This window comes from Panicum virgatum, chromosome 2K (genome assembly GCF_016808335.1).
Source record: "Panicum virgatum strain AP13 chromosome 2K, P.virgatum_v5, whole genome shotgun sequence".
NCBI classification, from domain to species: domain Eukaryota; kingdom Viridiplantae; phylum Streptophyta; class Magnoliopsida; order Poales; family Poaceae; genus Panicum; species Panicum virgatum.
Genome location: NC_053137.1, coordinates 56,383,020 through 56,407,297, shown reverse-complemented (window position 1 = coordinate 56,407,297; position 24,278 = coordinate 56,383,020). Strand labels below are relative to the sequence as shown.

General features: G+C 44.8%; 4 protein-coding genes across 8 annotated transcripts; 2 read left to right on the top strand and 2 right to left on the bottom strand.

Moving 5' to 3' along the window:
- The first annotated feature begins 1,105 nt into the window (after nt 1–1,105).
- On the top strand, nt 1,106–4,214 carry LOC120688094 (putative disease resistance protein RGA3). Its single transcript, XM_039970261.1, has 3 exons — nt 1,106–1,377; nt 2,248–2,565; nt 3,762–4,214. Exons 2-3 carry the CDS (start codon nt 2,278–2,280, stop codon nt 4,122–4,124), a joined length of 651 nt encoding a protein of 216 aa, XP_039826195.1. The 5' UTR covers nt 1,106–1,377; nt 2,248–2,277; the 3' UTR covers nt 4,125–4,214.
- A 1,505-nt stretch (nt 4,215–5,719) lies between these two features.
- Nucleotides 5,720–9,169, bottom strand: LOC120688090. Its single transcript, XM_039970250.1, has 6 exons — nt 8,944–9,169; nt 7,623–8,379; nt 7,291–7,349; nt 7,056–7,184; nt 6,613–6,748; nt 5,720–6,414 (listed from the first exon to the last, which is right to left on the bottom strand). Exons 2-6 carry the CDS (start codon nt 8,325–8,327, stop codon nt 6,115–6,117), a joined length of 1,329 nt encoding a protein of 442 aa, XP_039826184.1. The 5' UTR covers nt 8,328–8,379; nt 8,944–9,169; the 3' UTR covers nt 5,720–6,114.
- A 2,124-nt stretch (nt 9,170–11,293) lies between these two features.
- Nucleotides 11,294–22,804, bottom strand: LOC120688067 (zinc finger MYND domain-containing protein 15-like). 4 transcript variants are annotated; one of them, XM_039970221.1, is made up of 12 exons: nt 22,641–22,802; nt 21,679–21,789; nt 21,280–21,398; nt 20,217–20,263; nt 20,035–20,135; nt 19,877–19,964; nt 16,749–16,857; nt 16,246–16,402; nt 15,417–15,488; nt 14,956–15,069; nt 14,859–14,864; nt 13,777–14,185 (listed from the first exon to the last, which is right to left on the bottom strand). In XM_039970221.1, the coding sequence occupies exons 1-12, from the start codon at nt 22,746–22,748 to the stop codon at nt 14,156–14,158; spliced, it is 1,062 nt and encodes a 353-aa protein (XP_039826155.1). In that variant the 5' UTR covers nt 22,749–22,802; the 3' UTR covers nt 13,777–14,155. The 4 variants fall into 4 exon arrangements, with proteins under 4 accessions (XP_039826163.1, XP_039826155.1, XP_039826148.1 ...); XM_039970229.1 differs by lacking the exons at nt 13,777–14,185; nt 14,859–14,864 and adding an exon at nt 11,294–13,472; XM_039970214.1 differs by lacking the exon at nt 13,777–14,185 and having other exon boundaries at nt 14,202–14,864; nt 22,641–22,800.
- Nucleotides 11,582–14,108, top strand: LOC120688056 (rop guanine nucleotide exchange factor 3-like). Of its 2 annotated transcripts, XM_039970193.1 has the most exons (7): nt 11,582–11,937; nt 12,014–12,130; nt 12,227–12,381; nt 12,481–12,555; nt 12,645–12,920; nt 13,161–13,496; nt 13,731–14,108. In XM_039970193.1, exons 1-7 carry the CDS (start codon nt 11,670–11,672, stop codon nt 13,896–13,898), a joined length of 1,395 nt encoding a protein of 464 aa, XP_039826127.1. In that variant the 5' UTR covers nt 11,582–11,669; the 3' UTR covers nt 13,899–14,108. The 2 variants fall into 2 exon arrangements, with proteins under 2 accessions (XP_039826127.1, XP_039826135.1); XM_039970201.1 differs by lacking the exons at nt 11,582–11,937; nt 12,014–12,130 and having other exon boundaries at nt 12,187–12,381.
- Nucleotides 22,805–24,278: the final 1,474 nt, after the last annotated feature.

The window sequence follows — 24,278 nt, the reverse complement described above, 5'->3', positions numbered from 1 at the left end:
CGCGCGCGCATCCGTCGGCTGGAAGCCGACGTTTAGTGAGACGTCCGCTTCACGTTCTCTCTCCATCTCTCTCTTCGCCAGCAATGATTTTTCCGACGTGGCTGTGCTCCCAACCCTCCTCGCTGGCTCTATAATACCTGCTCTAAGCTTACAGTCAGTTTTGACACAAGAACTAAGAAAGATTGTGAGATAGACAAGTGTGCCATATATTAATGGTGGGGAGCTAATCCACTAAACAAGTGGGCTGAGAGATGAGCTGCAAAGAGTCTTGCAGCCAGTAATTGGCTAAATTATTAGTAGGGAACGTATCAGGTGCAAACCAATCTCTCTGTGCAAACTATGAAAACTTGAATCTGAGTTATTGATCAACATCCAAGGGGTATGAGAGATTATGTAATTTTACAATCTGGATCCACTCTTAGATTGGGTAATCACACTTTTGCAAATCTTTCCTCCCATCTCCCTGCACCTATCCCCTTAAATGTTTATTTTATGCCCAGATTGAATTTTTCATAGTTTGCACGAAGAAATCAGTTTGCACTAAGTGTTCCCTTATTAGTATTGCTCTTAGCAGAGGTGTCCCAAAAAGCTGGACAGTGTAGTTAATGAGTTTTTCGCACAAAAAAGTTGGATTTTTTTTGAAAAATAAAAAGTTGGAAAATTTAATTGTCCGGTCACTAGGCTTCAAATCCAGGCCCCAAAGCATGTCTCATCAGGAAAGTTCCTTTTCAACTAACCATGGTACAAGACTCCAACTGGCAATGGTTTGCAAATGCTATTAAGCAAACACTACCCAATCTCTGTTGTTTAATGGAGCTGGAGTTTTCTCATATGAGGACAGCATATCATAGGAGCCATGATATATAAGCAAGTATACTAATTTCTACAGACGACAAAATGATGCAAAATTTCCCACTCACTGTTCTTAAGATATTTAAGATTAATCAGCAGATTCCACATAATTCCTCTTCTGCTTTAAAAAACAGAAACATCAAGTGCAGGGGGTTGACTGTGTATTATGATAAGCGGGCCCGTCAACTAAAGCATTTATTGACAGCTAGCTTCTTCGCCCCCCCCCCCCCCCCCCCCCCCCCCCCCCGCTGGAGGGAAGAAGTCTCGAGCATTAAAAACTCAGGCGACGCCGCGGGCCGATCGGATGGAAGCTGCGGTGAAGGCGACGCATCTTCCGCGTGCCGCATTACGCTCGGCGGTAGTCCCAAGATTTGTGCCGCGCAAAGGCGTGGTTCCGGCTCCAGGGTGCTCGGCGCGGCCAAAGCTCTCGGCTCTTCGCCTTTCTTCGGTGGAGTCGCCCAACGGCCCAAGATCAAGGTTCCGGTGGGGTGGAGCGCACACCTGCTACCTTCAAGGCACCAAAAGGTACGAAAGATGAAGGATTTTATGCGGTATGGTTCTTGTGTTCCACCGAATTTGTTGTGGGAATTGAGGATTGCGACTTGCGAGTGTACTGTTGCAGTATGAGCATGGTAGCATTGAGCTGGTCCAAGAGATATGGACTTTGATGCTATCTTGTTTTATGCTGGGGCCCGCCCAACTTTTTGTTGGAACTTGGAAATGAGGATTCTGAGTGCAATGTGTCATATTTAGCATCCAGGAGGGAGCAGGAGCAATCCATGTGCATTGACGATTCATGCTGTTTGGGTTATTTGGGCCACTTTGCTGTGTGGGAGCCCTAGTGGTACTGGTTAGGCAGGATCATGCAAGTGGTTGGTTCATCGAAAGGAAGGGATGGCCTTCAGGATGTTAGATTCAGGAAGCGTCCGTCTTGAGACATGCTATTAATATACCAGTGGTGTTTCAGTACATTGCTAAATAATTCATCGTACATCATAACACAGAAAACTAAGTGCTTATGACTTATGAGGACAAAACAATTATGATGTACTTGCTTCTATTTGGATGTCGAAAATCTGATGACAATTTAAGATCTGATCAAACCAACCCGCACGAAGGACCATTCACCTTTTCCTTTCTTCTGTACATCTATTTACCTTAAATTGCTCTTTTTTTTCATGTCTCCAGCAAGTTGTGACTTGGAAAACGTTGTTTTATGTCTTTTGGACATGAGTCGTTGTAGAGATCCCAAGTGATAATATTTATATAGCTTGGTCATTACATTACAGATACCTCATAAACCTTTATGTGCATGCTTGGTTCTCAATGATGGTGAACAGCAAGAGGGGACACCTTTTTCATTTTTCTAACATAACAATGCTTGGTTCTTTGCAGAGAAAGTATTTGAACACTTCCTAGTGAGTTATGATGGAGATGGTTCTATCTGAGTTCACAAGACAAGTTATCGTCTCACTCGGCAATTTAGCCAGTAATGAAATCGCCAAAGTTTTGTGCGTCAGAAATGAGATCGGTAGATTGTCGAGAAAACTTGACAGTATGACAGCTATCATCAGGGATGCTGAGCAGACAATTGTGCAAAATGAAACTACTAGGGATTGGCTGAAGAGGTCACGGGAAATTATTTATGAGGCTGAAAACATAATTGACCGATGTAGGATTGAAAGGGAGAGGCTCCAAACATTACAACCACAGGTCAGGAAATGTCTTGATCCTTCATTGATTTTCGTTTTGTATCTTCAGGGTTGGATATTTGCATTATAGTTTTGTTTTTGGTATTCACTGGGAAGTCCTGAGATAGAAATTTTTGCTGAAGTTCAATGCTTATCCAAATAATTGTGCTTGTATACATTGTAACTGAATCTCCTAAGCTTTTAGAGTTCACCTAAGTGGTCACTGCTATCTTCTTTCCCCTTACATGTTCACAAGTGTGTAAAGCCTCAGCTCAGAGATATGGTTGAGGTAAGGGATATTGTTCAAAAAGATGTCAATCCTTATAGGAATTTTCCAACCGGCCACTACAACTTGTGGAAATTTGAAACAACTTTGATCAACACTTTGTCAAATTATAAGTATGTTTACTGTAAAACAATTATACAACAAGATTTATATTTAAAAGATCACATATATTAGTTCTTTTAGTAATAAGTGATCCATTCTATGAAGACCAAAACACGCCTTCTTGGAGGAGGGAGTATTTGGCTTTACTGCAGACAAGTAAATAAGAATCATATGCCATATACAAAGACAATATTTGACTAATCCTAGACTAATATCACTGTTCCACTGTTGCCACCTATTTGTCAATACACCAGCAAGTTAGCAAACCTTATTATCTATATAACTACAAGCCAGTGGCATACGAACTATTGTTAGAAGTTAATTATATTCTTGAGCAAGTGAAAGTCATATTGAATTTGACTACCTTGCAGAGCATACATGATCATTATAGTTGGATCATGATGTCTCTAGATTTCTAGGTGTTGCTTAGTTGTAAAGTTGAGGTTGTACAAGTAAATTAGGATTTTACTACTAGCTAGTAGTGTTTAGCTAACGGTAAGTTGTCATTGTGTATGAAGGTTTGTAAATCCTATAAAAGGACATGTACCCCCATAGTCTATGTAACCTATGTGAGTGAATAAAGAGCATATTTTCAGCTCCATCGGTTCCTCTCCATTGCATCATTCTTCCTTCCCAAACTAGTTAGTCAGGTCTAACAACTATGAGAATCGTTTGTACCTTTACTTTGTTTTTTCACAAATAGTATGTATTGCTGATATACGGCTAAATGAGTAATTTTTTTAGAGCTACATTTTTTTGAATTCATCCGCACATTTCATATTAATTTGGCAGTTCCAGTACAGAATTAATATCTTTTCCTTTCTGTATAGGAATGTAATCCTTCATCAGTTTTCAAGTGCTGCAGAGATGTTGGCATTGACTACATAATTGCAAGTGCTATACATGAACTAAATCAGAAACTCGAGAGCATTTATCAAGAGGGTGAGAGGCTCCATCTAAAGCCAGCGCTGGAAGATCAAATAAGATTATACCAAATAAGATTAGATCTTGACGTTGCTCCACATATAGAACCTGATATTGTGGGCAGAGAGGTGGAAAATGACTGTGACAGTCTCATCGAACTACTAAGGAGAGAAGACATTCCTAGTCGTCCTAATCGTCCTTTGTTTGCTATTATAGGAACAAATGGTGTTGGCAAGACTACTCTTGCTAGAAAGGTGTCGGTGTCCTGACCCGGCGGTCCGGATCCCAACTAGTAATGCTGCGTGTTTCCTCGTCCTAGATGTTGATGCAAGAGGCAACACAGTAACGCACGGGTTTATCCTGGTTCCGGCCGCGGGGCCGTACGTCCAGCAAGGGGGTGTGCGAGGGCACTGTATTATCTTGCACCGGAGGTGCCTGTAGTAGGGGGAACAGGCGAGGCGAGAGAGGGAGGGAAGCTCCCAAGTCTCTGCTAGAGGAGGAGTTGATTGAGGCGAGTGCCAATATCGGGTTCTCAGTGGTGCTGAGTGTTGCGTTCTATCGAGTGGTCTGGTTGCACGACGATGATCGTGAACGTCCAAGGTGACGATCCCTCTTAAAGGAAGCCCGCCTCCTCCTTTTATAGTCACAAGGAGGGACGGTGTACATGCGCAGGGGAACGTGGAAGTCGTCGTTTTCCCCCGAATCGCGGGGGTGCAGTGGTCGAGCACTGTGGAAAGTACACTGTGGGGCATGGTGTCGGGCGTGGCAGTCGTACTGGGTATCGTACTTGGTCTTGCGGAGATCGCGCCGGCGTCCTGCCAGCCCCAGCAGTCAGCGTGGTCGTCGCTGTAGGGTGTACAGTCTTCCAGATGCGGCGTGGTGTCGCTCCGTGGTCCTGCAGGTCAGGGTCTCGCATATATATGTGCGCCAGTGGTGATGGGGCGCGTGGCGGTCCCGGACCCCCCTGGATGGAGTGCCGGTGTGTGCACTAAGGAGATCCGGGAGTCACGTGGAGATCCCGAACCCCTCGAGGGGGGAGGTCCGGGCCTCCGGCTGCTAGTGCTGAGCGTCCCTCCTTGAGGGGCACGTGGCGACGCCGGACCCCTTCCCGAGCAGGGGGCGGGTCCGGGGCCATACGTGTGGTGAGGTGGAGTCCGGACAGCCGGAGTTGGCAGAATAGTAACGGGAGCTATGCCGAGCACGTCTCGTCCCGCGTCGCAGGTCCCACAGTGCTCCCACAACGTCCGGGATGGCGGAGCAGTGACCGGAGTTGGCGGACGGGACTCCGGTCACAGCCACTGTGGGGAATGACGGCCTGACGCCGTCTGTCCTGGGCGCTGTGGAAGAGTGGTTGGCATTTAATGCCTTCGTACGACGGGCGGTTGAGCGGAAGGGTCGTTTGTCCCTTAGGTCGCGTTACGAACGGCGAACGCCGCCACTCAGCTGCGTCCACCGCCGGCAGCACTGTCGGCGCCAAGCGTGCTGCGCCTCCGCCGTCGCGCCACCCCCGGGCGGCCGGCCCCGGCAGAACCACCGCCTCCAATCTTTGGCCGGCACTGCCATGGACGAGAATCCGCAGATAAAGAACACTGATTGGTTCGGCGGTGGTCTGACCATCACCGTGGCCACCCTTCTCTGCTCCACTTAGATAGCCCGTCCTCACCCCCATGGTGCCGACACTGTACCCATTGCTGAAGCTTGGCAATTAAACTGGGCTTGGATGAAATCCGCCGGGTAGAATCAGCCCGGAGAGGCGGAGAGGGCATCATCTTCCTGATCCATCTTTTGCCTCGCCTTAGGCTCTCATCAAATCAATCAGTCCGTGTTCTTCTTGATCCTGGTTTGGACCCTTTTGTCAGTGAACTGAAGAAAGCAATTTAACGCTGCACATTTGCATGTTCCTGTTAACAAAGGTTCTTGCTCAAGATCCTATTCTATCTTCATTGATACATACTGCTATACTAGATCTACTTGCAACATCATACTCATAGGTGACCCTATACTCTGCAAATCCCATTGTGTCAGTGTAAAACTACCAAACTATTCATGTAGAAGTACACAGCCTGCGACATTTTGCAACCAGAGGGCAAACTTATTCATTGCTATACACTACTTGACACCTCTAAATACCTGCTCGAATTAATAACTCCTACTTCCTTCCAACACCATTTCAAGGTTTCAAAATTGACTTGAAGAGGTGGGAAGATCAGCTAACATTAAGAGTAGGCCCAGCCAGCATGCCTTGAGCTGTTGCCGCAATCATCTCCTCGGAACCATTTGTCCGGAATCATCCTTCTCAAATATCCTTGAGATCCACTCGTCCCAGGCCCTGCGCCTACCGCTGTCTGATAGCAGCGGGGAGGCCTCATCAGCTTTGGAAGTAGGATTTTCGTCAAACGTACCATATGTCGATGGTACATTAACGTCAGCGACCCCCAGCGCAACCGCACGCCTCAGTGCTGCCTGCTGCTCCTCATCATGAGCCCTTGTCACGGTGATCTCATTACCCATCCTTTGAACTTCAGGTGCTTCCATGGTTTTCTCATTCTCCAGCAACAACTGAAATTGACAGAACTGTTAATTTGCATGCCGATTGCTTTTGTAATCTTTCATGCATATTTATCAAAAGAGCTGTGTGCGGTGCCACAGGCAACAAAATTGAAATATCCTCTCCTTTTGAGATTGCCAAAAGAAGTCGCCTTGAAACCTTTAGCTCAACTTATAGTGAAATAGTAATGGGCATCTGACAAAACTTACATCTAGTGCCCTTTGAGCTTCTCTTTCTATCCATATAATAGCATGGTCGGATGTTGCGTTGCAAGATAGAACAATGTGCTCAAATCTGCCATCCACTGGAACTGCTGTTCTTACAACAGGGGGGATTCTTCCACAGCTGCAGCAATCAGCAATTGCATCAAGAAAGATTCTTAACTAGCTGTATTGAACTACAAAACAAAAGAGGAGAAACTTGGACCTTTACTGTAGGTATACCTTGCTAATTAGACTATCTTTTTAGGAGAATACAGCTAATTGCACTATTTTAGCTAGGCAAGCTAATGAATCCTCCCTTTTTTGGCATTATTAGCATGAAAATTCAGGTAAAGAAAATTGACTAAAAATCAAATTGGAACATTTGACATTTTGAAGATGACATATGGGCATATAACGAAAAATATTAGAATCACAAGGCAAGTGAATACCTGAAAGGTTTCCTTTCAACAATGTGGTAAAGCCGGCCTGGTGCATAGAGGCGCCTTGGATCTCTCAACATCACACTTTCAGGTATACATGTGTCTATTAGACACCTTCCACATAAAAGACATGGCAAGCTGTACAAAGAGGACTACATCAGGTACCCTGAAAAGATGCGTGAATCATAAACCACCATAAAATGAGTTAACATGTTGATAATATACTAGAACTGAATCTTATTACCAGAAGAGTGACTTGAAGATGTCTTCCAAAGGGATGTCTGTGCGAGGCAAAAAATCATCCTGTTTCATCAGATAAGAATAATCAGATAAAATCTCTGATTTCAGCTGGGCTTCTGAATATAAGAATTAAAACACCATAGCAGAAATTGTCAATCACACCGAGGAACAGTTTCAGTATAAGCTTTGATATACAGCATCATTCGTTGTGGATTGAAGATGTACAATGAAAGGACAGAGGAGAATTTCTTTTAGATTTGAACTTTTTAATCAATGCCCAAACACTTCCAAAACAAGGTATATGTGTACGTGAGTACAATACTGTGGTAAATCTACCTGAAGAATAACTGCGTTAATGATATCTGCATAACGGACTGCCAAATTGAGGGACATGCACCGGGCAGGTGCCATTGCGAAACATCTTATCCTCTTCCTTTCTATGCCACCCAGCCGCTCCTTGTTGTGCACTGCCACCAAAGCCAGCATCGCCACGACACCAGAACCAAGAGAATGCCCAGCGAATGTGAGTGTGTAACCAGGATTCTTCTCCAAAAGGTCCCTCAGAACATCACATTCAGCATCAAACACCCATTCGGCAGCCTTGAGCAAGCCATTGTGCACATATCCACCATCAAACCTCCTCTGGCCAAGCTTATTATCCAGTAGCACAGCATAGTCACTCTCTTTAGCCATATTCATCCCCCGAACAGCAAGCACAACATCTGAATGCCGGTGATCAATGTACAGCAGGTACGTCGGGGCAGGGCCATGAGTGTGCTCATATGTCCTCCGGTGAACCACCCAGCGCGGCTCCATGCCGTAACCCCCTGGGGGAGCCCACTGGGGGTTCTCGAGGTCATCCTCATAGACCGAGAGGATTAGCCGACACAACCGTGGCACGGGCTCAAACTCTGCAGCTGATGCAACACCCCAGGTCTCACTGTCATAGCCTCCAGAGTGAAGGCAGCGCTGCCACGCCCACCGTGCACACGCAAGGCAATACACGCACTCGACGACCGGCAAGCAGCACGCTATTGACATCACATTAGTCGATCTTCAGAATCCTCTGATGCGATGCTGAATAATGGGCAGGCTGCAAAAAGGAGAAGAGGAAGAGGTTGGGTTATTCAGACACCGCAATAAATGCTTTGATGGTGTTGGGGCGGTGATAAACTGATAATATTGGGTTTCGGAAATTAGTAGTTGAGGCAACATTTTCACCACAAAAACGAAAGGGAAAAGCTGCATCTTTTAGGTGTTCCCAAGCGGAGATTCCAGAAACAAGTAAAGGGCGAATTCGCGACGAGCCGCCTCGAAGATCAAACATTATAAACTGTCTGGACAAACCTTTAGGCAGAAATGTCTCAGGAATTAAGCTATGCGTTTGATCGATTGAGCCAACTGCACAGGAGAGCGGAGGGCAAAGCAGGCAGCTAGCTGAAGGGGAAATAAAAACAAAAACCAGTACTGCTTGACCAGCCGACGCCCCGACTTTTCCCCTATTGCCAGAATCAAGAATAAATTTCCGGACTAACTTCACCCGGATTTCTAAGTCCAGGATCTTGGGCCATCAACGCAGTTAATTTATGGAACTGAAGATAGTAATTAACCGCAAGTGAAGCAGGGTATAGCGAGGCGAAGAAGATTCTCATCTCACCCTGAAGTTGAAGAAGCAGGGAGGGAGGCATCTGAAATGAAAGGGCGGAGCCGAGCGGCGAGGCAGGGGGTAGCGGCGGCGGCAATCAGCTTCTCCCAGCTACTTTTCTTCGCGTTCAGGTAAAGATGTGGGAGCTTGGAGGACCTGCGAGTCTGCGGCGGCAACAATACAAGTCGATCGGGAGAGAGAGAGGGAGAGAGGTCGGGTGGGTGCGAGAAGACCGAGGCACGTGGCTAGCAACCTCTTCTCTTGTTTTACCTACTACTACCTTTGATCTTTGAACTACACGTGTGGTTTTCAGTAACTACAGACATAAACGGATTGGATATGAACGGATACTATTAATATTATATTTATTTTTTATTTTTGTTCAAATATAGAGTCAGATACGAATAATATTAGTTTTGCCGTATGGATATTGACATCATAAAATGTAACTTTTGAGTATTCGGATATAGATCGATTACGAATATTAAATACTCATAATCGGATACAAATAGATAAAAACACTTCCAGACCGGACTGAATTCGAATACCCCAACTAAACTTTGCTCATTTCCGCCAATTGAATATTTGATGATCTTAAGAAAGGTCGACAGATGTCGAAACTCGAAAGCCAGACTGCGTGGATGTGCAGCATGGCTAGTCACAGCCGGGCCAAGAATACAGTGGGCCGGATCTCGCAGCTCGTGCTGGGCCGCCAAGAACGTTTCCCGTCCATTTTAGTTGGGCTGAGGTTCAGATGCATCGAAACAAAGACCAACATCCATTATTTGCTTATGGGAAAAGGCATGTAGCCTAGTGATTACAAAAAATCTCGGTAGCACCTCATGTTCTGGGTTCGACTCCCATGAAAGCAAATATTTATTTCAAGATTTAACGGTATTATGCATTAAGTGATAGGCGACATTCTCCTTAACAGCGAGGCGCATGTGGTAACTTCCCCAACCTCGAGGATTCCTTGACAGCGAGGCGCATGTGGTAACTTTCTCAATCTCGAGGATTTGACAGCTTTATTTTTGAAGATGCTCATAGGAGTAGAGTCTGCGTGCGTGTGTTGTGAATGTCTGAGCTGTACTATGTAATCTAAAGAAAATCTATTATTTGCTCTCCTCTCTCATCTCTCAAAAAAAAATCTATTATTTGCCCAGAGAGACTCCGTGTCTAATGGACTAAGTGGAGGCATTTTGTTATGGAGTTGTAAAGTTAGAGGTTTAGAGCTGAAGTACATGGAGTAGTTGTAGTTTTTTATAAAAATAAAGTCAAGCCCTAGCCCTTTTATTCTACCTGGGTTCCAGACAGATCACGAACTACAAGTTTGGTTAGAAACTACTCACAAAAATTGTACTATCTTGTTTTTTGTAGTTATTAGGTGCAAATAGTTTTAGTGAGCGTAAGATCTCACTGTGGATTATCCAGTGTACATGGCCCATCGGAAGGCCCAATTGGAGTGCTACTTCAACGGGTTAGTTGCCTCATACTAACAGACCACTTCCTTATTATTCTATTTATTCTCCAAGGTCCTAGCCTGGTGTAACATGATAAACATTTCCTAGCCCAAACTTTGAAGAAGAAGAAAAAATTCAAGGTAGACGATCATGGCAGGCACGAAGCTACATATACTATATCTCGCTTTGCTTAGAAGCTTGAGCTAATGGAGTGCATGTCTGCGTAGCTCCTTTCCCTTCCCAAACATGCTTGACAAGACTGTTCAGCCGGATAATATCCAACTGATCTACGCATTAGGTACATAATGATGATATGTACAACTGGATAGAAAAAGATTGGAATCGACCACTCAACTATCTTTTTGAGTGTACAATAACTAGTGGAATGCAGAAAATTAAAGGAAAACGCCTACACACAATACATGTGTAGTTGCTGATGAATGGTAGGCCCAGCCCTCACTGAGCTGGAAAAAGGAGAAGGGAAGAGGAGTGTCATTTATGCAAGAGGAAACAATGATCACATTGCTTACAAAATTAGCTATTGGTACCTAGTAGGAATGAATGCATTCAACATGACCCATGCTGCCCCTCCCTGCCCTAATTCAAACTCCCAAACGTACAATGTCCACTAGCGCTATGTGATGATAATTAACCCCGTGCATTTAAGCAGCCACTCTGTCATTACATATTTTTCTCTAGCCACACAACCTATGTTGTTCTTGAGAAATGGTAATTGATATTCTAAAAAGGAGAAAAAAAGATGAAAACAAATGCTATGTTTACATTCATATATTTACCTGAGAAGTGAGAAGAACAGAAGCAGAGAGAATGTATACTCTTGTGTTCAAGATCGAAACGACATGTCAGTGAGTCATGGTGTAAAGTTGCAACTGCAATTTCGGTTGAAATGCAACGTAACCAGTGCTAGTTTTTACCATTTTCGCGTACCTTCCTGAGTGTTTACGACGACAGTCATGAACTCGCACGACCTCACTCCAACCAACAACGCAATTAAAATGTCCTGATTGTGGGGGCAAATGGCTCACATGCCATACAATTAACATCTTTTAAACGCCCTATGGTCAGGCACGCCAGACTAAGCCTTGTTGTTGTTGCTGTCCAGTCTCCATAGAGCTGTAACAATCCTCATCCAAATCATCAAAAGGAAAACAAAGCCTTCTCCTCTTGGCGCTCGTCGCCATTCTTGTGCAACTCATCTCTCCTGCAGGTCGTCTGAACTAGGCTTTGGACGGGCAGCGCGACCAAGAACAGCGAGCGATGGGCGACGGTTCAGGGTTCCCCGGCTTCCACAGCCAGAGCTACGACCGGGAGTACTCGCGTCCGCTGTTCCGCGTCGCCTCGTTCTCCGGCAGCGGCGATGAGCAGGAGCGCCACGCGCCGTCACCTCGGGGGCGCAGCCAGAGCATGAGCCGGACAGCGTCGTCCAAGGTGGCAGCACCATCGCGCCTCTCGTCGTCGTCAGGGAGCAAGATGAGCATGAAGAAGCTGCAGCAAGTTGTCGATGAGAAGTCAATGGAGGATGAAGGCAATGGATCACTACCTGTTCTTCCTGATGTGAGGTTGAGGTGTTTTTCTTATAAAGCTTGATGGCTTCTGTTCAGAGATGGAGCTGATGAAGGAGAAGTACACCAAGCTGCTCCTTGGGGAGGACATGTCAGGGAGCGGCAAAGGTGTCTGCACTGCTGTAGCCATCTCCAATGCCATCACAAACCTCTATGGTATCTATCTGTAAAAATTCCAGATGGATTCATCCTTTAAACTCATGTTGATGCAGAATACAGTGTTCTAACTTCTTTGGATGTTCTTGGCTGCAGCAACTGTGTTCGGAACCTGCCACAGGTTGGAGCCACTGCCACCTGAGAAGAGATCAATGTGGAACAGGGAGATGGATTGCCTCCTCTCCATCTGCGAATACATTGTCGAATTCTCGCCGACTGTCCAGGCCATGCCAGATGGTAGCACCCACGACGTAAGCCATCAGATCATCCATCATCTCTAACCTTCTTGAAAAGCTTCATCTTAATTCTCATGGCTATGTCTGCTGAGATTCACGTTTCAATTCCAACAGGTTATGGCAACCTCACCAAGATCAGACATTCTGATGAACCTTCCCGCACTTGAGAAGCTAGAAACCATGCTCCTGGTTAGTCTCGATTCACATGATCCTGGAAGCTCCAAGCAATCGATTTCGGAATCAAAATATATGACTGAATTTCTTTCTTTTTTTTGCAGGGTATATTGGACAGCTTTGACAAGCGAGAGTTCTGGTATGCAGATCAGAGGAACCAATCCTTCAACGAAAGCAAGAAGTCATTCCAGCGCAGCGAGGACAAATGGTGGCTACCTGAGCCATGTGTGCCAGACTCTGGCCTGTCTGATCGCATGCACCGTGAACTGCAGCAGAAGAGAGACCAAGCGAGCCAGATCCACAAGATGGCCATGGAGATCAACAGCAGTATCCTATCTGAAATGCAAGTTCCATCGTCATACTTGGAGACTCTTCCAAAGGTACTATGTCAATTGCATAATCTGATCATCACAGACAGTGTCTCCAAACTCTCTCATTCTGCCAAGAAGCTCCATTTGCTCCCCCTTTTTTTTTTAACAGAAGCAGGCAGGTTAAACTGCTGGTCTGTACATTGATAGAGAAGATGAAATACAGAGAAAAAAAACTCACAAATACAACAGATCACCACCACACCAACCACCCATTTGCTCCCTTTTGATAGATGTTATGTTACTCCACAGAGTGGAAGGGTGGGCGTAGGCGATGCCATCTACCGGTATATGTCTACAGGGGATCAGTTCTCCCCAGAGCATCTCCTCAACTTCCTCAATTTGAGCTCAGAACATGAGGCGCTTGAGATTGCAGACCGCGTCGAAGCCGCTATGTATGTGTGGCGAAGAAAAGCAAGCACGACACACGTGGTGTCCAAATGGGAGAATGTTACCGAGCTGAATGCTGATGGAGACAAGAATCTGGTCCTTGCAAGTAGGGCGAGGAGCCTGCTCCTGTGCTTGAAGCAGAGGTTCCCAGGCCTGTCACAGACTACCCTGGATACAAGCAAGATTCAGTACAACAAGGTAATGGTTAATATAAGAAACATGCAAATTTCAGGTCGTTCAATGTTCATCTACATTTTTCTTCTTACCAGAAAAGCTCATTCACCACGAAATATACAAGTATACTAATTGATTCTTATGCAAAAAAAAACTACATGTACTAACTGTTTTGGTAACTACATGTGCTCCAGAACAGGGGAAAAAAAAACAGCACCATAAGTAACGTTCTTGTGTATTCATTTTACCTGCTTACAGGATATTGGACAGGCAATACTCGAGAGCTACTCAAGGGTGCTGGAAAGTTTGGCACATAATATAGTCTCATGGATAGATGATATTCTAATTGCCGATGAAAATGCAAAAAAAGGGCACAAAATCAGGATGCAGAAGCAGGTGTTCACCCAGATTTCCCCACAACGCTGAACATGCAAACTAACATACAAATACATACATATTATGTTGAATAGCTTCTTTGTGGTTTGCCTCATTACTTTTCCTGGAGTGGCGTGTGCAGATTTATCGTTTGAGATAAGGTGGTGTGGTAGATATAATGATGTATTGACAGCTTCATTACATATGTAGATCATAATGGAGATGAGAAAGGGTTGCAACCACAAAGTTGCAGTTTCATTCTGTTGTTGTTTCATGGTACAACGTATTCCCCATAGTCTACAGAATAATCATTTTTCTTCCCTTGCAAATGACACGCCCTGGTAGAGTTAAGAGTAAAGAGTATCAATAAATTATTCTTTATGAATTCAAGTCAGTTCTTTACAATCTATGTCCACCAGATTGATGCTAGCAACAAAAGTAAATAGTTGAGCAGCTCCACCATAAGAAAGCATTAATGGCACCTTCCAATTGTTCAGCAACAATATTTCAAGAATCAATTGATTTGAATATACAATTGCAGGATCTGATATATTCTCCAAGGGGTTCAAACAGAGTAGATTTCCTCCTAGTATGGGCTGGTACACATGCGATTCCTAGCTCTTCCAATGTTCCTCACCATTCGTGACTCCCACCTTCTCGAATCCCATGTTCCAACATAAATCAAAATTCAAATCCCCATTCCATCATCTCTCAAAAAAGGAAACCTCCCATCTTTTAGTCACCGAGTGTCCTTGCTAACCCCAACACAAGCAGTTTTTGTATTCTTATATACTGGCACAACTAAGGGGTAATTCCATCCATGTAAAATTTATTATATTTCATGGCACCCTTGTCTTCGTCGGAAAGTTACAATTTCATTTCTCCAAATTAATCTCTGAATATTTTCTTGTGACAGTGACAATTTTACATCCCAAAAACAAAGCAATTTGAATAGCATGGTAGGTATAGTGCACTGTTATCCGCTGCAATTGGTTGCCTGAAAGGATTTACCTGGATCTGGAAAAGAGATGATATATTGTGAAGCATTGTTTGATTGCTCAATAGCCACAATTGGAAATAAATGACAATGTAAAGGCATAACACATACTGGAATTTTGAGGGGTTGACCAGTTATGGAGCTTATGCAGCACGAAGCTAAATACGCAGCTTCTTCACAGAAGTCCGTAAAAATTGCAGGAATCCCAGTCTGCCTTATTATTTCCTTATGTGAAATGAAACACAAATGATAACGAGCACCAGTAAGTAGGCAAAACAATGCATGATATTATCTGACAAGCTTCTGTAGCATAATGAATTCTAAATATACTGTCAACGTATGATAATATATTGACATCACATGCTTTCATAAAGTACAAGTAATATGGGCGATGAAATTGCTGGATTGCAGATGCAAAATATATTAATCAATTGCGTAAAATAGCATTAGTAAAGTAGGAGAAAACTTTGTCACATGGAATCTCACAGCCAGTAACATTTAACCAAAAAGGATGTTGTCCTCAAGGAAAAAACACGAGGTCGCTACTTAAGATTTAAGAACAAGATACTTACAATAGTTGGCATCCAACTAGAATATGCAGCCACACCAGCGTTTGGGGCAACAATAAGATGAGGTTTTGAGTCCTACGAAGAGGGAAAGTATTAGCAAGTAGTCATTTCTGCATGAAGGGGAAAATATATTTCATCAGTAGGCGCCAATTGAATTACTCCGTATCTGGTAATCAAATCACTTTTGATCAGGCAGCGAGAGCAGGCTCATGGGTGGGTGGTGCTCTTTTCTTTTGTTCCTAGGGGCGTTAGTTTATCACTTCTATTTCATGATGAACAGATCTTTTATCTCTAAAATATCAACTGTGATTATAAATTATTGGATTTTATAGCAGAAATACAGCTGTTTTTTTTTGCAAGGAGAAGTACAACTGCTAGCAAATGAGTTCTACACATTCCAGTGATTATTGGAGAATTTAAGATACCAACACAATGCATAAGACATTCAAGCCATAACATAAGCAGAAAATTTTAAAGAACTTAGCACTTGTAGAACTAGCTTGGATCTAAAACTATGTGTAGCACCAGTCAATACAGATATGTGTATGATGCATATTGAAGTTTGTCTTGTTAGCAAGGTTTCTAGACTTACTTAACTAAGTACATGCTTTACTCTATAATATGATGGGGGAACTTATGTTTTCTTGTAACCCAAGCCTATACGGCCTATATAATGAAGGTCACAACCCCTCCTAGGGTGTGTGGTGACCTTCATTATATAGGCCGTATAGGCTTTGGGTTACAAGAAAACATAATACGAGCACATATACAACTCTATTTATCTAACAAACTTAACATTTTTTTTAGCAATAGGAGTAATTCTAGAGAGAACCTTCATTATATCACTGCATCTCTCATGATAGAAACCTTTCCACAGTTTGAGTCTCACAGCAGTGCAACTCGAGTCTTCAGAACCAACAGAAGATTTACAACAGCAGCTCTCATCAGAACAACGTGCATATCTGGAAATATTTACAACCTCACCATCCCTGTCAACAGGTATCATACCAGAACCAGGAAAAAGAACATGAACTCAAAATCAAATCATATTTATCGAACATATAGTAGTTAAATTAAAATGTGAATCTTAGCGGATAAAGCACAAAATAATCAAATAAAAAGATGATAGGGGAAAAGATACTGCAGCTGCATTAGCAACAACCAAACCACTTTTTTTAATATTTTAATTGAAAAATATAAAATGGTATAGATGTTGACAAAGTGGAAACGGTAGTGACAGAAAATTGTCAGGCAAACAACAAACAATGGATGCCAGGCAAACACCAAACTATGTATTAAGTTTCTCCTATAACATTGGACCATTGTATTGCTTACCTAGATTTTGGAACTTCTGGCCCCACAAGTTCAATGTGAATCTGCACACCTGGAAATAATGCACGTAGTTCCCCAAACGTTGCAAGCTGTAGTAGTTCCTTCTCAGGCCCTTTAGAGTTCAAGGTTGCAAGAGGGCATGAAGATAACAAAAATCAGTAGCTGCTATCATAATGAATTAGCTATGATGTGTTGTTAAGTGCATACATATCAGCCTCGTTCCTAACTCCTAAGCAATACAAATACAAGCTTCATCACCATGTATGTCCCAAGTTTCTAAGACAACATAACAACCTAAATTAACTTCCTCTTGTTTTACAGAAGAGAGGATAACAATAAGATTTATCTCATTGAACAGCCTCTAGAGTTTCAAATGTCTGCTGCAATATGCATAATAACAGTCTAAGAAGTTGTTCAAGAGAAACAGTCTAAGGAAGCTCAAACCAACCAATCAGTAAATTGTGACGTCCCAGCCCAGGACGAATTTGAGCCCATTAGTAGCACATGTGTGAGTGGCATGGCATGCCCAGTTGTCCCACCTTGCTAGTTGAGGGTGAGGTTTGTTAAGGGTATTATAGTCATAGCACCTAGTCTAGGGTTTGGGGGCATCCTCTTGTACTCTATATATGCCCAAAGGGCCTCTCTCAATACATCATACAGTTCACTCTCTTCTTCCTTTCTCCAATCGTAACATGGTATCACAGCCTTAGTTCGATCCGGTCCTCCACTCTCCGTCTCCGCTGCGCTGCCCCTGGGAGCATCGATCTGCTCCTAGGGGCAGCATCTCCTTCGACCCCCAAACCCAAATCGTAGATCGAGTCGAAGCAGCAGCAGACGTACCCATTTTTTTTCCCATGACGGGATCCGTCGCCTCCCGTCCGCTCCCGTCGCCGTCGGCATCATCTTCCATCCGCGCCGGATCAGCAGGTCGCGGATCCGGCTGCCGCACCGTCGTCCCGTCGCCGCTCCGCCTCCTTCGCCGGCGCATCGTCTCCGCCCCGTTGCGGCCCGTCCTGTCGCCGCTCCGTCTCCTCCGCCGGCCGTCCGTCTCAGATCCGCGGCGGCCCGTCGTCACCGTCTTCGCCGACTCCTCTCCGTCCCCGGCAACGGCGCGGCCCGTCGCGGCCATCGTCCGCTCCGTACCTCCTCCTCGTCCGCCCGTCGCGGCCCATCCTTGCCGCCGTCGTGGCTCCTTCTGCGCCGCGCATCGGCGCGCCGCCCGTCACGGTGTCCTGCTCTGCCCGTTGCAGAGCAGCAGGCCCCGCTTCGGCTCATCCCCGACCCACTCATCCTTGCGCACTGGAAGGGGGGGTGAGCGGCTGTCCGCCTCTGCTCTGCCATGCTGCTCTTCGCCGTTTGTCCGTTGCAGGGGGAGGAGCTCAGCCTGTACTCTGTTTCAGTAGCCAGAGGGAGCAGCCCGTGCCTGGTTCCTTTATTGCTGCTGAGGTCTGCTCATCTTCAGTGCCTTCGCATGGCCTCTGCACTTGCCCATCGCTGTCCACTTGCATCTCAGTCCACCTGAAATTCATCTTTTGCTTGTTGCTTGCTGCTGCTGGTACCTTCTATTCAAGTTTCATGTTTCGCTTGTTCATCCAAGTTCATCCATATGTTTTTCAGTTTGCCGTGTTGTGCCAGTATATCATCTCCATATTTTGTCGCTGCTGCTATCTGTCTGCTGCTACTAGTATCTACTGCTATATCAAGTGTTCTTGTCTCGTGTCCAGTTAGCATCTCAGTCATGCCAGTTCTAGTACTATCAATCCAAGTCCAATTTCATGCTCAAAATTCATAGAAGCTGTGCCAGTCCACATAATCTTTGTCAATCGACCAATTATCCTTCATATTATGGTTGGCTAAGTCACGTCGATTTAGCTAATCTTATCGTTCTTGATGCGACCTTGCCTCTTGGTCTCTTTCGTAGCCGTCTTGCTACACGTCATGACCAAAGGCCATATTTGTCGTCATCATGACATCGTCTCACTGCCTGCCGTTTTGCAGCAGTGCACTGCTTGCCGTCTTGCAGCAGTGGCTTATGCATCATCCATTTGGTTCGATTTGACGCATCTCACACATTGTCAAGTTGAAAGTCTCCAAAGCACGCTTCCCGTCGAAGAGTCGATGTACTGGTTTGTGAAGACTTGGTTGGTTCACCACTTGTGGAGGAGATCGTTCTACAAGACATGTTCAGGAGCTGCACGCTTCAACGACATCCTTGTTGTTTTAGGACTTTGGATGTATTAGTCATGTATTAGTGTTTTTCTTATTCTCTTTCAACTCATGTACTTAGTACCACTCTTCAAATGCAACGCCATTGTATTCACGTTGCATTTGAGGGGGGGTGTTAAGGGTATTATAGTCATAGCACCTAGTCTAGGGTTTGGGGGCATCCTCTTGTACTCTATATATGCCCAAAGGGCCTCTCTCAATACATCATACAGTTCACTCTCTTCTTCCTTTCTCCAATCGTAACAAGGTTCACCAACATATAAACCCAAGTGCCAAATGCATTCCAACCCCTGGGTTAACCTTTTTACGCGAAGCGAGAATGAAAGCGTAAGCGGAGTTAGTGCGAGTGCGTGTTTTACTCAACGTGCAAGTAGGACTGAGGCATAAATATAAGTGCATTCAGGCACGTTCATGTCTTGAATTGAATAACGCACTGTTTACTAGTCCGTGTTCAGTATTGTGGCCACTAATAGCAACCATGAACCAGCCAAAATATGCAGTGAGGATATGTAGTTCATTCAACAGAGACTTGCTTTTCCAGTGAAATTCTGTAGGAATGAAGAAGTTTGACTTTTCTAAAGGTTCTCTCAACAAATGCAGTAAAAATGATGTGTTTAACCGCACTTCAAAACTCTGCAAGTAATCATCCATAACCAGTCCTAGCATTAACATCCTAAGAGTTCACATGAAACAGGCTACTGCTGGGTTTACACATCCCTCTTTGGTTAGATACCATTCCATTAAATACTAATGCTTCTAAGTTCTAACTATTATCCTCCAGGTCAGTTTGAGAGTTTTGTTTTTCCTGACACTGATAGCATTCAACAAAAAAGGAGAAGAATCATCTACTGTTTCTGCTGCACATGCACACGAGTACTCCAACATAAAAGAAAAAATGACATTACCTAAATAGTGAATGCACAGGGTGTCCTGGCCATCATATTTTGAGGTTTGGAGGCGATAGAGTTGAAGGCAATGATATAGAGTAAGTGGCTGCAAAATTGAACCTCAGGCAATGATACAGAATTCAAGCAACGTCCATAACATGTTGCAATGTACATACCCAATGAAGTAAAACAGCAACAGGTGAATGCAAGGGAAGGGATCTCCACTGATAATAGTCTTCCCAGCTTGCCAGGACCGCAGGCACAGGATTTTCAGGCTCTGGTATTTAAAAAGCATGCAATAGTACAATGAGATAAAAATACTGCTAGCCAACAGTACAGATAGAGCCTAGAGATGCACCTGTACATGGGCAGAGGGAGCTTTGCAAGTTCCATTCAGCTGCTATGCTGTGTAATAGCAGAAACAGCATCAGAAATTGCAATAGTTGCTGAGTCTAACTGTTGTGGACTCATTTGTGGGCCGCACATATGAGAGAAGGAGGAAGAAAAATGTGTGAGAAGTGTTATGGGCCGATCTAGGCCCACGAGTACTGTAGCGCGTGCGTGAACAGTGCCGAATCCTATTTGATTAGGTTAATTTGGTTTATTAGGAAAGAGATAAGATAGATTGATTCGGTTAGGATATTGCTTAGGGGTCAAGTCAGTCGTCTCTATAAAAGAGACTATCTTGTATCAATGAAGGACAAGCAAGATTAGAACCAAATACTTCCCAGAGCCTCCAACGTGAGGGCAGGTAGCCTCTAATCCTGTTATCTACCATATCACTAACATAAGAGAAAAGATAAACTAAAATGATGAAATAATTTGTTTCATAACAATCAAACATGGAGATATTGACATACACGCGATAAATTTCTAAGACCGCAAGTCCTGATGAAGTGAAAAAGAGAGCAACATGCAGCCACAAATCAAGAATACTCAGATTCGATACATATGAAGATAAAACTGACAAAGTGATTAAACAAAAAAAATTGAGGTGGAAAGCAAGCATGTGCCCTGTGTTTTTGGCGTCAAAGCAAGATGAACAATGCATCATGTTTCTGGTTCAGAATTGATCACATAAAAAGCAGTTAAGCTGTGCATGTGAAAAATGAATTTAAGATATCTACAGAAAACTTCTAAACATATAAGGAGGAAAAGCTCCACAATCGCATTGAAAATTGTTGCTTTTAAACACTTGAAACAAGTACATAGATCATGGTAGTTCCCTCCTACTCAGACTATAATGATAGATACCACATTTTGTTTAAGTTGGCCATGGTGAAATGCAAAGGATATTATCAAAATAGGATGAATATCAAAATGCCTCCACCACAAAAAGAAAAATAAAATGGAAAAAAAGAAAACTAAAGCTGTCAAGTGCCTCAATTTGATTTTTGTAATAGATTTAAGAGGAAAGTAACCTTAAGTCTTTCGCAGAAGCAACATCTGAGCCACATATACATTCTGATTTCCAGAGCCCTTTCTCGTGAAGTTTGATCGTTTGCAAAAAGAAGAACCTTGTACTTGGTAATTCATGGTTCTAAAAAGGGTGCAACTTGTGAGAGAAGTTGAAACTCATCAAGCAAACATAAGTTTTTTAATCTGCATCAAATATCTGATTCATATTGTATACAATTAGCTTACATTAAAACAAAGTAGGAAAAAAAATATATAGCACATGCTGGTAAGTGCAGTTTAAGATGTGGTGCAATGAAATTTATAGTAAGTGTCACCATGTCATTTCCAGGGAGCTAAACTATCAATGCTTGAGAAAAGATCTTAATTGAAAGGAAAAAAGTAGACTACAGAGAGAGAAGTACCAGGGTAGGAGGTTCTAAGAATGTGAACGGAAACTGGCTCAGCAGATTGACACGCCTCATTTGCTCTGCAAATCTTTCACATTCTTCTTTGTGAACTCTCCAATGTATAATCTGAAAGGATTTGAATAGTACATACCAGTAAGACAGACCAATGTGAAAGACTAATAACAATATAGCATGAGTGCTTGACAAATAACATTTCAATTTTTTCCCTCAAGCGCTAATACTTTTCTGGATCCAGTCAGTGGAGTCCTCATCACAGGGACTTTTATGTGGATTAGAACTTCATTAAAAATTAGAGTTGACCCCAATCAATTAACTTATGCGACAATTAACATTTTTTATTGTTGTTGTTGGCAATTACCATCAAATCGTCTATGAATAAAAAAACAGATAAATTAATTCATGTCCCTTCTACTTGTCAGACTATATCTTGATTCAACATTTTTGAGAAAAAGACATATTTCAGGTTATGTACCCAGAGTTACTATATGCCATACGAATAGCCTGCAGAACCTTTATAAGATGCAAAGTTACCAACACCCCACCCTCCATGAAACTTCAGTAAAATGCAAAGTGAACTAAAAAACTTCACACATCCAATCTGCTTGGAATTCAAAACGAAGATATTCATAATTCAGAGTGGCGCCCGTGAGCATAAGAATCAAGGGCTACTCGTCCAATGTTTGCTTCTCGTGGGTTGAAACATTAAATGACGCATAGTTACACTAAGCAGAATCCATTCAATTCCAACAGTCGTCTGCAGGATTCCAAGCTTCAAAGGAGGAATTCCAAGACTCCGACAGCAACCCCCGCTCCGCATATCGTCCTTCTATCAGGTTCCCAGCGACACGTTTGCCACCATCGTTGGAGCTCCAGCCGTCCCATTCCAACTTCCTTCGGGCCCCCAAAACCCACGCTAGAATCTCAAACGGGAGAGTAGAGTAAAGGGAATTAAGTACCTGGTGGGCGCGGGAGCAGTAGGCGACGGCCCCACAGCTGCCGCACCGCCGGTCGGCGACGCCGCCGGCGCACGGCTCCGCGGCCAGCCCCTTCGCCGCGCACTCCATCGCCGCAACCGGCAGTCCAGTCCCCGTGTGGACACACGCGAGGTCCTTTCTTTTCTGCGGAGTGGGGAAGGCAGCCCGGCCCAGACAGGCCCAATAAAGGCGAGCTCTGCCGAGATCGACCCAAACGGAGACCCCGCGGCCCATAAAGCCCAATCGGGCGGTTGGCACTTGGCAGTGCCCTCTCTCTCTCTCTCTCTCCGCCCGCCGCCTCGAATTCCGCCGTTGCCGCCGCAAATCCTTCCTGCGCCGGGCGCCGGATCTGCTTCCGGTCGCATCGCGGCGCACGATCTGCCCGGAGATGGCCGCCCAGGGTGCGTGCGGCGAGTGCCGCAGATGGCAGTTGGACTCGACTTGCTGCCGCGTGGGGCTCCTCCGTCGCGGCACCCGGCTCCGGCGCCGCGCCGACGACGAGGACCACATCAGCGCCCTTCCCGACGACCTACTGCTCCATATCCTCGCCCGTCTCGGCTGCGCCCGCGCCGCCGCCAACACGAGCCTCCTCTCTCGCCGGTGGCGCGGCCTCTGGACCCGCTCCCCCGAGCTCAACTTCCACATGATCACGCCTGACCAGCTCCACGCGGCGCTCGGCCGGATCGTCCGCCCGGCGGGCTCTCCCCGCATCTTTCTCCCCAGCCACCACAGTCTCTCAACGGATCGCATTTCCTCGTTGCTCGCCACCACGGCGCCGCTTGCGCCGACAGAGCTTGCAGTCGAGATCCACTCGGGCAAGAGAGGCAGCCGCGATGCAGATGCCGTCGAGCTTCCTTGCTTCGACCGCACCGCCTCTCTAAGACTGGATTTTGATCAACGCTTGAGGCTGCCTCCGGCGGGGAATTTCGCGGCGCTCGAGAGCCTCTCCGTTGGTTCCGGCCACGTGGCCCTGGGTGGCCTGCTGCCACGTTGCCCCTGCCTGCGCAAGCTTCGTTTTTCCATTTGGCAGTTCGACTCTGTCACAATCCACTCGCCGTCACTGCAGGAGCTAGATGTCTTTGCCCCTGTGCAGCTTCAGCGTGTCGACATCGTGGCCCCTATGCTTAAGAAACTGAAGTTTAGTGCCATTAACGATATCAGCAATGCATTCAGCTTATCACTGTCAGCACCATTGGTGGATGATCTCTCATGGCGGTGGAATGCTCGGTCCACAAGTGATAGGTTTGGTGTCTTATGGTGCATGTGGAGCCTGAAACTAAAGACGCCAGAGCACCTTGAACACACACTGGTCACCAACAGCAGGGAAAATACACATTTGCAGCCACAGCACTGCCCTCATGGCCACATCCTCTCGCTGAACATAGGGGTTACTGTGCGTTTCCTGCTTAATTCCTTTCTGTTCTGACTACAAATAGTTTCATTTTTTATAAGGAAAATAGTTTTATGCTTTATAAGGCATAGTTTCATTTTTTTTATAAGGAATAGTTTCATTTTTTTTAAGGAATAAGTTTCATATTTGAAGGATTGCTTTGCAGGATAATTTGGGTGATGTTGCCTGGACCTTTGAGCAAGAGATTTCCCGAATTCCAGCGAGAAACC